The sequence below is a fragment of the Arachis ipaensis genome, chromosome B03, assembly GCF_000816755.2.
Source record: "Arachis ipaensis cultivar K30076 chromosome B03, Araip1.1, whole genome shotgun sequence".
Classification (NCBI taxonomy): domain Eukaryota; kingdom Viridiplantae; phylum Streptophyta; class Magnoliopsida; order Fabales; family Fabaceae; genus Arachis; species Arachis ipaensis.
Genome location: NC_029787.2, coordinates 19,329,176 through 19,342,812, shown reverse-complemented (window position 1 = coordinate 19,342,812; position 13,637 = coordinate 19,329,176). Strand labels below are relative to the sequence as shown.

The window sequence follows — 13,637 nt, the reverse complement described above, 5'->3', positions numbered from 1 at the left end:
TTAAATAATATATTAATTAAAGTTCCATGTGTTGTTTTTATAACATGAAAATATTAAATAATCTTTATGTTGACAACGTGATTAAATGACTCTCTTAATATTTATTACCAAATAATTATTCAACTATTCGTTTATTATCCAAATTTGTTTGCATACTGTCAGTAAAACGTCACTTTCTTACAATTACAAAGTTTATTTGAATATTCATTTAAATGTGGAAATGACTATTTATTTGTTGATATAAAAAAAAAAGGTTCTTCCACTAATTCAGTTGGTGTAAGTAAGACTAAAGATGATTTTTTAAAATAAAAAAGAACCCTTAGGTAGACGTATAAATACTTTATTATTTTAACTAGCTTTTAGAAATGATTATTAATTCAAATTATATTTAAGAATTAATTATCAAAACACATATGTATGCAGTACAATGTTCTTTGGTTTATTATTCAATGTCAAAGTTGAGTTACAAAAAATTTCTCAAGAATATAAAATGAGGCGAATAAAATTTATACATCTGTCTGTTTGAATATTAAAACTAATGTAGTATATATCATTTCTAAAGAAAAAAAGTGATGAAATTTTTTTCCAATTAATAGGTTTCATATATTTATTTATTCTGGTTATGCAACTATGTTTGAGGAGACTTGGTAAATGAAAAATTGGAAAGGATGGAGACATGGAATGGCAGCCTATTTCATTTTCGTTTTCAAATACAAATTAGATGGTTTTTTTTTTTTTTGGTGTCGATACAAAGTAGATGTTACGTCATACAAATACAAATTTAAGTATTTTAATTGATAATATTTTTTTCATCCAACGTAATATACAGTACTTATGTAGTTATGTTCACACCGTCATTGCTCTCCGTTGGATTAAATACCTGGTAATCAAAGCAAGTCTGCTTAATAAAATATTTATTGGGTTTTATTTCAATAAATAATCCCACAAGATCCTGTGTCTGGTGTAGCATCCTATTCCTACAAGGTCTTTCCCAGTTAATAGTCTAACTAGACTAGACTAAAACGCTATCAAACAGATTAGACTGTATAATATAATGAATAATATTACACATTCAAATGATTTTATTAACAAGTTAAATTAAATTGATCTAATATTAATAAAAATTAGTTATAAATAGTATTATTCTAAATTTAATTATTTAATTTGGTTAGACTTAATTCATAAAAAGACTTGAATGTATAGCATTATTCAAAATAATTTGAAAAAATAAAAAATTAATTTTAATTTTAAAAATTAAATTTTAAATTAATTAAGTTTAATCATAATTTTAAAAATTTTTTTATTTTTGTCACAATCACTCTTTCGTAATCCTGTGTTATTGCGCCGCTGCTGTATTATGGCCCGGTGCCTCCCGTAGCTGCTATCTTGTTGCTTATTTTTTATCAACTAAGTCAAATGTTTATTTACTATATATATGCGGATAGTTCTTTTCATTCTAAAGTGGATGTATATTTGAGTATATTATTGGTATTTTACTTAATTTGTTTGATTCTGCATGCACATGCTCGTTTATTTTACTATGTATGCAGATGATTTTTTTTACTAAGATGTAGATGTTTATTTGGGTCATACCATTTGGATAAACGAAGCAAAGCAGCATGCTATGGAAATGGCGAAGACATGATGCAACGGGTGTGGAAGCAAGGAGAGAGGTGCAATGTTGGAGCAGTGGCGGAACAAGGCCTCTGACTTGGCGACTGTGCGACGTCACGGAGGGGAGAAGAAGGCGCGCAGCAGCAGCATTGCTTGCAAGGAGAACAGGGGCGGCGCGACGTATAGTTAAAGAAGGTGCAGCGGCGGCATCAGTTGCAGGGAGGACAGGCACGGTGCGACATATGGGAGAAGAATCAGTTAGTGGGACAGCGGCAGTGAAGTGTGTTGGTAATGGCGTGACAGAAAAGGAGGAGCAAAGCGGTTGCGGTAAAAGGAGAGAAAGGTGGAAGGTGAGAGGCTAGGTTTGTGGTGGATAAATGGGGTAGAATGTTTTTTTATTTTAGTGAGATTGAAGTACAACCCATTGTTTACATCGTACCCATATTGTTTATCTAGCAAAATTATATAAATTTATATAATAATAAAAGTTTAATATTTGAAAAAAACTCTATTTTGTTAGAAAATTACTAAAAGAAATATGTTAAATTGATACTTAAATGAATATATATATTTTTGTACTTTATTTGTAGAATTCATTATTTCATTATATAATAACTTTAATTTAATGCAACTAACATAAAACACAACAACAGTTAGAAGTATAATAGAGTTAAGAATCCAAGAGAGGTGCAATAACTAAGATTTTAAATTTTCAAGAATGCTAGAAATTTTCTTGATGCAAGTACCTGCAAAATAGACAAGTGGAAACAATCTTAGAGCAAGTGAAAAATGAGCTTTATGCTTATATCAAGTTCAAAATGATTCTTAATGAGTTGATATGTGAATTATATTGTATCAGCTGATTTAGATTCTATTCCACTGATAAATTTTCCTGGCACATGACTCATGAGCAAGTGAATGTTTCTCTAAATATACATTTAAAATTAAATACTTATGACTAAACTTTTTCTTGACTTGGTATTCTTTCGTAGTCTGATGGTATTTTAAATGCTGTTGCATTTAATTCTTCGATTCCAATAGCTAAATGGAACCAAACTTTTCAAACTATTTTCCATGACCCGGGTGCAACTTATGTTTGTTTTAGTTCTTTGATACCAATAGTAGTCAAGTTATGTGAGAGGGAAGAGAGTAATTTTTCGGCAAGAAAATTGAGAAAATATTGATACATGGTAAAGAGACTGCAAAATATCAGAGATTCACAGGCATTCATATATGATATAACATTCATTCTAATGGCAAAGTTTACATTCATATTCATATTACAAGTACAACTGAAAAGTTCATGTTTCATAGCATTTCCCTTGGCCTAAGAGGAGGTTGTGGAGCTTTTCATATGTGAACTCTGATTAGAGCCTGATTCAATGAAGAAAACTGTAGTTTCTTGGTTCTCAAGAAAGGCTTGTAGGAATATTGGCACAGGAGGAAAAGCCACATCTAACACACCATCAAGGATGTGAACTACCTGACTCATGGATGGCCTATGAATCTCATCATCTTGGACACACCAAGAAGCGATTTTGATGACTCGAATGACCTCTTCGATGTTAGCATTTCCCTTCAACTTTGGATCCAAAAGGCTAAGCACATTGCCGCCTTCGCTTGCTGTTTTTGCCGCCCATGTAGGGAAGAACCTAACTTGTCCATCTTCTGGGGGATCTGAGTTCCTCTTACCGGACACAAACTCGAACAGCATCATTCCATAACTATAGACATCGGCTTTGGCAGTTACAGGCACCCCAGAATTCCATTCTGGAGCGAGGTATCCCCTTGTTCCTCTCATGGTTGTTAGGACCTGGCCAACTTCCCTTCCAACCAGCTTTGCAAGGCCAAAATGTGCCACTTTTGGACAAAAATCAGCATCTAAAAGAATGTTTTCCGGCTTCACGTCGCAGTGTATGATGCAGTCTCTACACTTCTCATGGAGATAAGCCAGTCCTCTAGCTGTCCCAAGAGCAATTTGGTACCTTTCTTTCCATTCCAACACCTTGGACTTGAATCCCTTCTCATGAAACAAGTTTGAATCCAAGGAGCCATTTGGCATGTAATCATAGACTAGAAGTTTTCTAGTACCTTCGGAACAGAATCCGCGGAGCCTAACCAGATTGATATGCTGGACTGTCCCAATTGTGCTCACTTCTGTCCGGAACTGTTTCTCACTTTGGCTAATGTTTTCGAGCTTCTTCACTGCTATGACACTTGAATCTGGCAGTGTCCCCTTGAAGACAGAACCAAAACTTCCTCCTCCCAATTTATCTGAGAAATTCATTGTAGCAATTTGCAAATCTCTGTATCCAAATGTCTTCAATGAGCCTTCAACCAACGTTCCTGATTGAACTTGTCTCCTTCTCCTCACCAAGAAAAATAGAGTAAGTGCTAGGATAATCACCATGCCACCAATAGCACCTGCAACAGCACCAATGGTTCTCCTCTTGCTGCTCTTAGGATCATCAAATTCAGATGCTGCAAGCTTGAGAAACATGGTTTCTCCGTTACTATCATCTTGAGAAAGCTGCTGCAAATTCAAGAGGTCACCATTCCAAATTACACAACCTTTATTGCCATATGCATATACTGTGCAAGAACAGTCCTCTAAGCAAGTTGAAGCGCATTCCTCTGCATCCCCAGCACTTACATGTTGTGCAGGTGAAGGCAATCCCATGTTTGGAAATGCCATAAACCTGTCCTTTGCACCACCATTAGGATTCGCCGTCTCGCATTGGAACTTTGTTCTTCTCTTGCATCCACTTGAGTAATCCTCTAAGTTCCAGTTAGATGAATTACTTGGCTCATAGCCTGTCAAACAATTACAGTAAGGCATAGAATTCTCAGTACAACTCCCAAACGCGCCGCAGAAGGTGTAAACCTCACACTGATGCCTTGGTTCAGACCAAAACAAGTTCCAATTCTGTGTATTGTCCAGCCACGAAAGCTGCTTGATCTGCCCGGAGACATCCATCACGAGCCGCGAAAGAATCGAAGAGTTATACACCGTGTAAGTGAAGTAAGCCTCATCAGGTTCATCATGGAAGGAGAAATTGTAGATGTAATTCAACCTCATTTCAGGCACCCCGCTGAAAATTTGACCATTCCAAGGTCCACTAGTCCAATATTCTACAGTTTTGTTCCAAAGGATCAAGTAAGCTTCGCTTCCTTTAGGGTCTAGTTCCAAAGAGTACAAGCCCGTACCCGGATCTTCGGTGCTCTTCCATGAAGTGAGATATTGAGGCTTCTTGGTTTTGTTATCAAGCTTAAGTTTGGCTCCAGGAAGGAATGTATCTGTTGGATGATCAAAACTTTGCCATAGAGAATTTGATTCTGATGGATTAGGCCTATCACTCAGTATAAGATTCCCATTATCTAGAAGCACAGCTACTAAAGAATCTAAGTTTGGAGAATTCAAATTTGTTGACCAAACTTGATTTTGGGACTGATCCAAGAGTACTAAGTTACCCTTAGATATTGTCAACTTTGCAGAATTTTTATCAGAAACTGGGTTATCTCTATTTGCTACCCAAACATAGGTTCTTTGAGAGACTCTTTTTTTGTACCACATTCCTATGTAGTAGTTAGAGGAGTTACCTGGTTTGAAGAAACCCAATTCAAAATTTTCATCTTTGGAGACAAGTGTTTGATCACCACTGAGAGATTGGTTTGCAGTGATTGAAATCAAAGCTGCATGGGAATTGTAAGGGTGAAAAGAGAAGCATATGATGATGAAAAGAGAAAGCAAGAAGCATGGCTCCATCATGTTGTTGAAACAATATGGCATGTCACAAGTTACCATGGAGAAGACGCTAATTTCAGATTATTATGGTTAGAGGGTTTGAACTATGAAGAGTTGAATGGGTCAGAGCAATGACTTGTATTATGTCCCGAGTGTGGAAAATTGAACATTCTCTGGTCATTAAGTCAACACTTCTGGCTGGGTATTCAATTTCTCGCGGAGTTCATGTGTGGACTATGGACATATTGATTAAATATTTAAATTACGTTCATGATGAAAAAGATGTTATGCATTTTTCTGTTACATGAGACAGTTCCTGATAAAATTTTGTTAAGGTTGAAAGGAAAGTAAAAGAACGAAGAAATTACATAATTACAAAAAAAAAAATTGTTTGAATATTAAAAATAATATAATAAAATTCTCATAAAAACAATCATGATAAGGCAGCGTGCTTTGACCGTCACCGAAACCGTGGAGTCCTGCACACACTGGATTTATTATTATTATTATTACAACACACTGGATTTATTATTATTATTATTGTTAACGGTTTAATTTATTGCTTACAACAAAGCATGACAACTACAACTTGTGGTCAATACTGTTGTAAACTAAATAAAGAAGATAAAATAGATATAAAATAAAAAAATATAAATAAATAATTTTAATATTAATATTTATTAATATAATTATCTCAATATAATAGAGATGATTTATATATATCTATTANTAAAAATAATTCCTTCAATATATGAAGTTTAGCCGCCCAATTTATAAATGTACATCCACTTTATTTTTATCACAATAAATACCATTTTTGTTTTTCAAAGCTGATCAAATCAAAACTCCACTTCAAAATAAGTACATGATTTAAACAATTTTTACTTTATCATTAATTAAAAAATAGGATTAAATAGAACACAAAAAGAGTTCAAATTAACAATAAAAGCTAACGCATAACAAAAACATGGGGATTATAACTATTTAACTTTTGTTGTTAATAATTATAACTATTTACAACTCTTCTAAAGAATAGTTTTGCGTTCATCAGATTTCTTAAACTAAAGACTCGGCTTGACAGAGATAAGATTTATAGGAGGGTTGCGCTTAAATAGTTTACAGTATTCAGGTTTTATTTAACAAATATTTCATTCATCATTATGCGTGATTTCAGATTTGTGTAGCAGTAGGCAGTAGCACCTCAAAATTATATATAACATTGTCCATTAAATCAATTGACAACCTCATCTTAACATTTTTACCACAATTTCTTTTGCATCTAGAGAGAATAAGGCTACATCCAAAAGGAGTGCACAGATTCATCGAGAACCGTATACTGATGATCATATAAACTTGCTATTGACAGACCTTTCAAAATGTACAACGAAAATTTACCAAGCTGTGTCAAGGAGCATGTTGACCATACCTTGCACCGTTAACTTCAGCTGTGGCACTGACCATGCATATCCAATTTCCTTTGTCGTCTATTCCACTTGATTTCCATCACTGTCGGTCTTTAGATCAGCACTTATATCCGGAATTTTCGCACCCTTGCGCACTTTTCTCAGTATACTATGCTTGCTCAAACGAATTCGCTTAAGCCTGGCCTTCAAAGTCATGCTTCTCTTTCTCACCAACTCAGCATTATAAGAACCTGATGGTTTTTTGTTGCTCCCAGCTACTTTAGCTCTAGCTTTCCTTTTAAGCTTGCTATTCAACACTTCTGAAGGACGGTTGCCTTGACAAAGTAGACCGAGGTAGTACATAGGTTCAATATAACATGATGAAGAAGACACAATGCCCTTCAGGTTTTTTGGCCTGATAAGCTTCACAAAATCCATTATCTCTGCAAAATTTGAATGATCAGAGTATGGAACAGTAAATATGTACTTGTGAAGCTTCTCGGGAGGTCCTCCTATATCCCCTGTTGGCTCGTACTCATCGTCGTCTTCACTCCATTCTGCTTTCTTACATCGAGCTGTCAAATGTGCACGTGAAATACACTTGGTCTTCGGAGGGGATTTCTTTACCCATGGAAGACCTGATGGCATAATACCTATGGTTGGGCACTTAATTCTGTTCAGTTCCTCTAAAGTTTCAACATTAAAGCTATACTGAGGAACAGCTCTCACTCTAGTAATACTTGTGTTGATTGTAAAGTTATCATAGAAACCAAGAAGATCCATAGTCCACATTCGCTCTGGCCACACCCAAATCTGCAATCGAAAATGAAGCCAAACCAATCAAGAGGAAACTAAAATAGAATGCTAACTCCAAACTGTAGCAACCAAAAACTGCAAAAACTTTGTATGAGATAAGCATAATAAATTGATACTGCATAGATACAACAAAAACAGAAGCAAGCATGTTGCTAACATATATGCTTTGGTTGTAGACATGTAGATAAATATTCAGAGCAAGGGTGCAAGAGACATCATATTGTAACAAATCATAAAATGCTGCACAAATCGGCAACTTCCATGTGTATGAAAGAGCCACACTAACTGCACTAACACGAGTAAAATCATTGATTGAAACTTGCTCTAAGAATGGCTGTGAGGAAGAGACCTTAATCTTAAGCGCCTCTGAAATTTGAACCAAAAGATCTTCTTTTCCCAGAGTGTTAATCCCAATAATAACATCATGGTCAGGATGAGAAGTAATGATATCAATAACCTGAAATAAGAAATCAAATAACAACCAAGATATATTGAGCAGCAATAAAAACTTGAGAGTATGCAACTATGCATGAATTTCACTGAAATCTATTATGAGCAACACTTGTCTGACCTATGTAATCCTGAACATCATTTTCACATTATTTCCGACCATTGAAATAACCGATACCAAAATGTATACATATATAACCAAGAATATGTAACATGTTCATCCATTTAATCAATTTCGGTTTTCTCAAGTATCTCTTATATCATTCATTTTTTTTTTTTTTTTTTGTGTTCAGCAAATATCATTTTAGTTATCATTTTCAATTGTTATGCATGGAAGTGGAGTCTGCCATACCTGCTGAGCTGCAACTTGGCGATTTGGAAAATCATAGATAGGATTACAATACGTGTTGTCAAGGTAAACCACATCCACCTTATCATCCTTGATAGCACCCGCAAGCATCTCCTTTGCCTTCGCAGCCCTCTCACAACCCACCTCCCATCGAAAATCCCCCGTGTACAGCATGCACCCAAACTCGCCACGAAACAGCAACATAACCGAACCTTAACCAAAACAACCAAACCAAACCCATACAATGTCCTCAAACACGAGAATTAAAACAGTCTTCAAAAAGGGTCCATTCAATACAAATTCCAGTCCGCTGCCCTGATTTCCAGTTCCCTTCCATGTTCCACGTTGAAAATTTCACGGCTAGGGTATAGTTGGTTCAGAAGTGAAAATGGAATAGGGATTTTCATGGAAGAGCTCCATTACATGAAACTCTTCCGTAAAGAGTTATAAACATAACCCTAGACAAAATTTTGCACTCAACCAATTTCACCAACTTAAAGATCCACAAATTATTTTCACGTGTCAAATTCCAAACAGTAAAACAGGTGTTACAAAGTAAAATTAAGAATGTGAAAGTCGTTATTTCTTTCGCTTGTCTGTGAATTTATACAAAATGTTTCATAGCTAACTACTAAACTGCAGATTCTCTAACATGAGCTTAACTACTCTGATAATGGAAAAGAAACGGAAGAGTTCGATCTCACTCAGAACATAAATCAAACAGTTAGAGTGCAACAGCGAAAGAAGCGAGACGGGAAAGATATGGTTACCGGGGCAGTGACAGGCATCGATTGCGATGAATTCGACGGCAGTGGGGGCGCCGGAGGAACGGGAGATGAGGTTGAGGGTTTGCCAGGTGCCGATTTCGAAGACGTGGAGGAGAGAGAGGTCGAAGTCGGAGAACTTTAAGGGAATGAGGTCAGCGGTGAAAGAGGAGCAGTAGAGAGGAGCGTGGGACCACGTGGAAGAGAGGCCTTTGGTGTGATCGGCGTGGAGGTGGGTCAGGAAGTACGCCTGGCTTCCCTTCGCCCAACGGTCCACCGATATCAGAGCTTCATCCATTGCAGAAATGGCCCAAGCAGAAGGCGGTGGTGGTGGTGGGGATGCAAACCAACAGTTTTGCGTTTTATTTATCTTCGCCTTTGGTTCTACTTTTTAATGCTTGGCTTTTTTGGCGGGAACTATTTGATTTTGGCGCCATAGTCTTCTAAGGAGAAATCAAAATTCTCTTAGGGAGAATATAATGTAAAGTTAATTACTTAATTTCATGTAAAATTGATGGTTAAATATCGTTAAATGTTTTGATAGTAACGTATTGTGTGAAACGAAAAAGTAAAAACATGCAAGCAGCTACAAAACGCAAGCTGCGATTAGCAGGTAGGGACTTCCACATCTCGAAATGTGTTCCTTATCCCCTACATACAGACATGACTAGCATTTTGATTAGTTTAGAATTCCCCCAAATGCAGGTTGCAATTGACAGGCTCCTTTGCTGTATGTACGACACGTATTGAGAAAAATGATGAAGCCGGTCTTTAAATACAAAACGGAAGAAGCAAGAGTTTCACTTATACTATGAGGGTATGTTAGAGTGAAATATTGCAGGAGGGTTGTGCATTGAGGGGTGAAAGGATTTAGGGTAAGTGTGGGAGGAAGAAGAATATAGTGAAGGTTTACAGTTTCAGTGAAGAAAAAAAAAAAGAATAGTTCGTAATTTTACCTTACTTGAAAAACATAGTATTAAATATCTAGATCATCCACTGTTATTTTTTTTTGTAGGCGATCAGAAATTTGTTGCCCAAAAAATTGATCTGCAGAGATGTTTAACGATATAGCTGCAGCGGCACTAGCAGTTGTTGGGTTTTAACATGTTTTGCGAGTAGGTGAAATGAGAAACTATTTTGCACTACTGAGTGCCTTGGTAGAACGATGGAGATCGAAAACCCACACGTTTCACCTTCTAGTCGGCGAAGTGACTATGACGCTGGAAAACATGACACATATACTTGGCCTCCCGATTAATGGGGAGCCCGTCATAAGTAGAACGGACAGCAGTCACCAGTTTTTTGTGGAGAACTGCTTTACTTGTTTTGGTCGAGAGCCCGGTCCGCACGATCACGTCTTGGGTAAAGTAAATCTTGTATGGGTCCGGCGGTGCAGAGACACCAAACCTGTGACACGTAGGAGTCCATTGCGTGGTACGTCCGGGCTCATATTTTCTGCGTGCTAGGAATGGTTGTGTTTCTAGATAAGTATACCACTTCATTGAAGTCGAAGTTTTTTCCTCTACTTCGTGATTTCCACCGGATTTCACTATACAGTTGGGGCCAGCCGGTCTGCACATCTATATAGATCGTTGTGTCGTGCATCACGATACAACTGTAAAGAGATGGATGGGCCACTCGTTCTACTTTTTGTTTGGGCGTGGGAGCGTATACTGTTTCTGACGCCTATTCCCCACTCATTCTGAATACGTGAATCCGTTGCAGACACGCTCATGAGCCTCGGTGCTCTTTCGAGTAAACAATTTGTTTAGTCGATAGAAAGTAGACCTAAAAATGGCAGATTGGCAGTCACAGGAAGGTTGCGTGCACCCTTCAGGATAGAATTTATGCACTCTACCAAGTTTGTCGTCATATGTTCCCAACGATGACCCCATCGAATGTTAACGCCCATCTCTGAACACCGATCTCATCGCACGATTGAGTATATGTCTCACCCCGCTCTTTAAGCCTTTGATAGTTTTATTATACTCCTATTCCATTCTAGGATAGCCTGTTGAGCAAACCATGCAATCATAAGCAGATGCCACAAAATTACTATGAATAAGACCATACCAGCGAATTCAAATACCTGTGTTAACCACGAGTTTATGCAAATACGGAGTCTTGAACCTCCTTAAGAAGTTGGACCCAATGTGCCTGATACAGAACATGTGCCACGCTCTTGGTGGTGACCATGCACCGTTAATACGAGCTATTGCTGCATCGTTGGAGTTATGGCAGTCAGAAATAATGCCCATGCCATCAATGGTAACAACATATCTTTGCAAATTGGTTAGGAAAATCTCCCACACGTTTGCCGTCTCACCCTCGACTATCACAAATGCAATAGGCACAATGTTTTAGTCCCATCTTGTGCAACCGCAACTAGAAGTGTACCTTTATATTTTCCGTACGGGTGTGTGTCATCAGCCTGCACCAATGGCTTGCAGTGTCTGAATGCTACAATACACGGATAGAAACTCTAAAAAACGCGATGGAGAACTCTTACACCTTGAACCTCCTCACTCTCACAGTAAATGGGAGCGTTTTTATTTGAACACAAGACCTTAACATTTTCGCAGTCATTGCTTTCAACCATACTGGCAGAATCTGGTAAGAAACTTTCCTTGCGGTACCTTACAGTGTAGTTGAACCTAGACTGAACTTCTACAATAATAGACTTTACTTTTATCGACGGATCTGCTTTAACCAATGGCCTATTAGCATCTGTAATTGTGTCTGAGTCCAACTTGGCATGATCTTGTGAAATCGTTCCCATGATGCACGTGTATTTTTCATTGTATCTCCTGATCTCCCAATTACCTTTCTTTCGAATCAAGCTAGCTCGGATAAGCCAATCTCACCCTTTACCATAACCCTTGCACTTCGCATAGAATGTCTGTGGTTCAGACTCATACACAGTGTAATCAACTCCTCTAGAGATAGTGTAACTTTTGATTGCAAATATCACCGACCCTCTATAACCAAATTCCATTCCGACACTAAACTCACTATCTTCTGCCGCAACATTGCCTTCACCTACGACATGCGAACCACCGTTATTCGGACACGGCAAATAAACTAAATGGTAATAGTAACTTTAATTAAAAACCATAACATAACCATATTCGCATACTCAGAAAATTCCGGGACATGCATGGCTTCGAGATCCAGAGTTCGCATAAAAGACGGGACACCAAAGGGGTGCTGGCTTACAATCGCATCTGCTTCATTTTGCACCGCCAAATTGTTTGTCAAGTCTCCATCCTCATTTTCGTCATCGACTTCATAGTTGGCTTCAAACTCCTCTTCATTGTCGTTGTTATCTTCTTCCCAATCTATATCCCTGAGCTCATCAACATTGACCTCCTCGCCAACTGCATCCATCCCCGTATGCTATTCGAACTCAACGTACAACTCTATCATCGGCACGTGAGTTAAGGTTTGTTGATAAATATAGAACATCTGCTGCATACTTGCATCGTCAGTGATGGACATTATTTGAAACTGTATTAACCCACCAAATACTTGTACAGGATTTCTGTACAAAATATTGCTCACCCTTTTCGAAATGTGACTTTGTATGTTCTCACAAAGACCATTTTGCAACTCTACAAAACTCACGATGCATGGAATAGCAAATGAAAATGGACGTTCACAAACAAAAGTGCTTTGTGTGTGTTTGCTATAATCTCACCGTTATAATACACTCGCAAATTTGCAATACCTTCCATAACCTCAACCTCATCTAACCCGATTTTTTGACACAACTAATTGCCAAAAAACTCACAAGTATAAAACATATGAAAGAAAGAGGAATGGGAGTAGAAGTGACTCAAGTGAGATACAACTTCGGTTGAATTGAATTTCGTATTTATAGGCAAGACTCTCGATTAAAATATTCTTTTTTATACAAAACGCAGACTGCATTTTGCAGCTTTTAAAAATATTTTTTAATTCATTTAAAATGCAACCTGCGTTTTATTATTTTAAAAAAATCTATTTTTATAACCGTAACCTGTATTTTGGACTAAAAACAAAGACAAAAAATTTTAAAAATGACAAGAAGTCATAAATGCAACTTGCGTTTTGGTTGGGTTTTATAATGGCAAAAAAATTTGAAAATGTTATACGGGCAAAACTTAGTCTGTGTTTTAGCTGACACCTATAACAATGTAAATACTTGATACAGGTCTATTGTATTGCATGACACCATAATTATTTCTATTTTAAAAATAAGCTGATTGAAAAAATAATAAAATTTTTAGTGGATAATAGACTATAACAAAATGAGCTGGTAGATAGAGCATAATGGTGGAATGTGTTGCTATTAATGCTGCTGCTTTTTAGTGCCTTTTTGCATTAGTATACCTAAAAACAAAGAAAGAAATTGATGAAATAAAAATTACATTAAATAAGAATAAAATAAAATATATTTTTTGCAGCTCTTTGTTTTGTTTCGTTAATTCTTTGTATTTTATCTAGAGTTTATTGGT

General features: G+C 36.8%; 2 protein-coding genes across 2 annotated transcripts; both read right to left on the bottom strand.

The window, feature by feature from the left end:
* LOC107629916 (G-type lectin S-receptor-like serine/threonine-protein kinase At2g19130) lies at positions 2,822-5,591 on the bottom strand. Its single transcript, XM_016332857.2, has one exon. The coding sequence runs from the start codon at positions 5,417-5,419 to the stop codon at positions 2,942-2,944; it is 2,478 nt and encodes an 825-aa protein (XP_016188343.1). The 5' UTR covers positions 5,420-5,591; the 3' UTR covers positions 2,822-2,941.
* On the bottom strand, positions 6,554-9,566 carry LOC107629917 (5' exonuclease Apollo). Its single transcript, XM_016332858.2, has 4 exons — positions 9,148-9,566; positions 8,381-8,589; positions 7,928-8,035; positions 6,554-7,575 (listed from the first exon to the last, which is right to left on the bottom strand). The coding sequence occupies exons 1-4, from the start codon at positions 9,437-9,439 to the stop codon at positions 6,844-6,846; spliced, it is 1,341 nt and encodes a 446-aa protein (XP_016188344.1). The 5' UTR covers positions 9,440-9,566; the 3' UTR covers positions 6,554-6,843.

What these genes read in the sequence shown, in the direction of transcription:
- LOC107629916 (XM_016332857.2), bottom strand. Translation starts at nt 5,419, where the DNA reads ATGGTAACTTGTGACATGCCATATTGTTTCAACAACATGATGGAGCCA.
- LOC107629917 (XM_016332858.2), bottom strand. Translation starts at nt 9,439, where the DNA reads ATGGATGAAGCTCTGATATCGGTGGACCGTTGGGCGAAGGGAAGCCAG. An exon ending in GCCAAGTTGCAGCTCAGCAG is followed by an intron (nt 8,036 to 8,380) that starts GTATGGCAGACT and finishes TTCTTATTTCAG; the next exon opens with GTTATTGATATCATTACTTC. An exon ending in CAGAGGCGCTTAAGATTAAG is followed by an intron (nt 7,576 to 7,927) that starts GTCTCTTCCTCA and finishes TTTCGATTGCAG; the next exon opens with ATTTGGGTGTGGCCAGAGCG.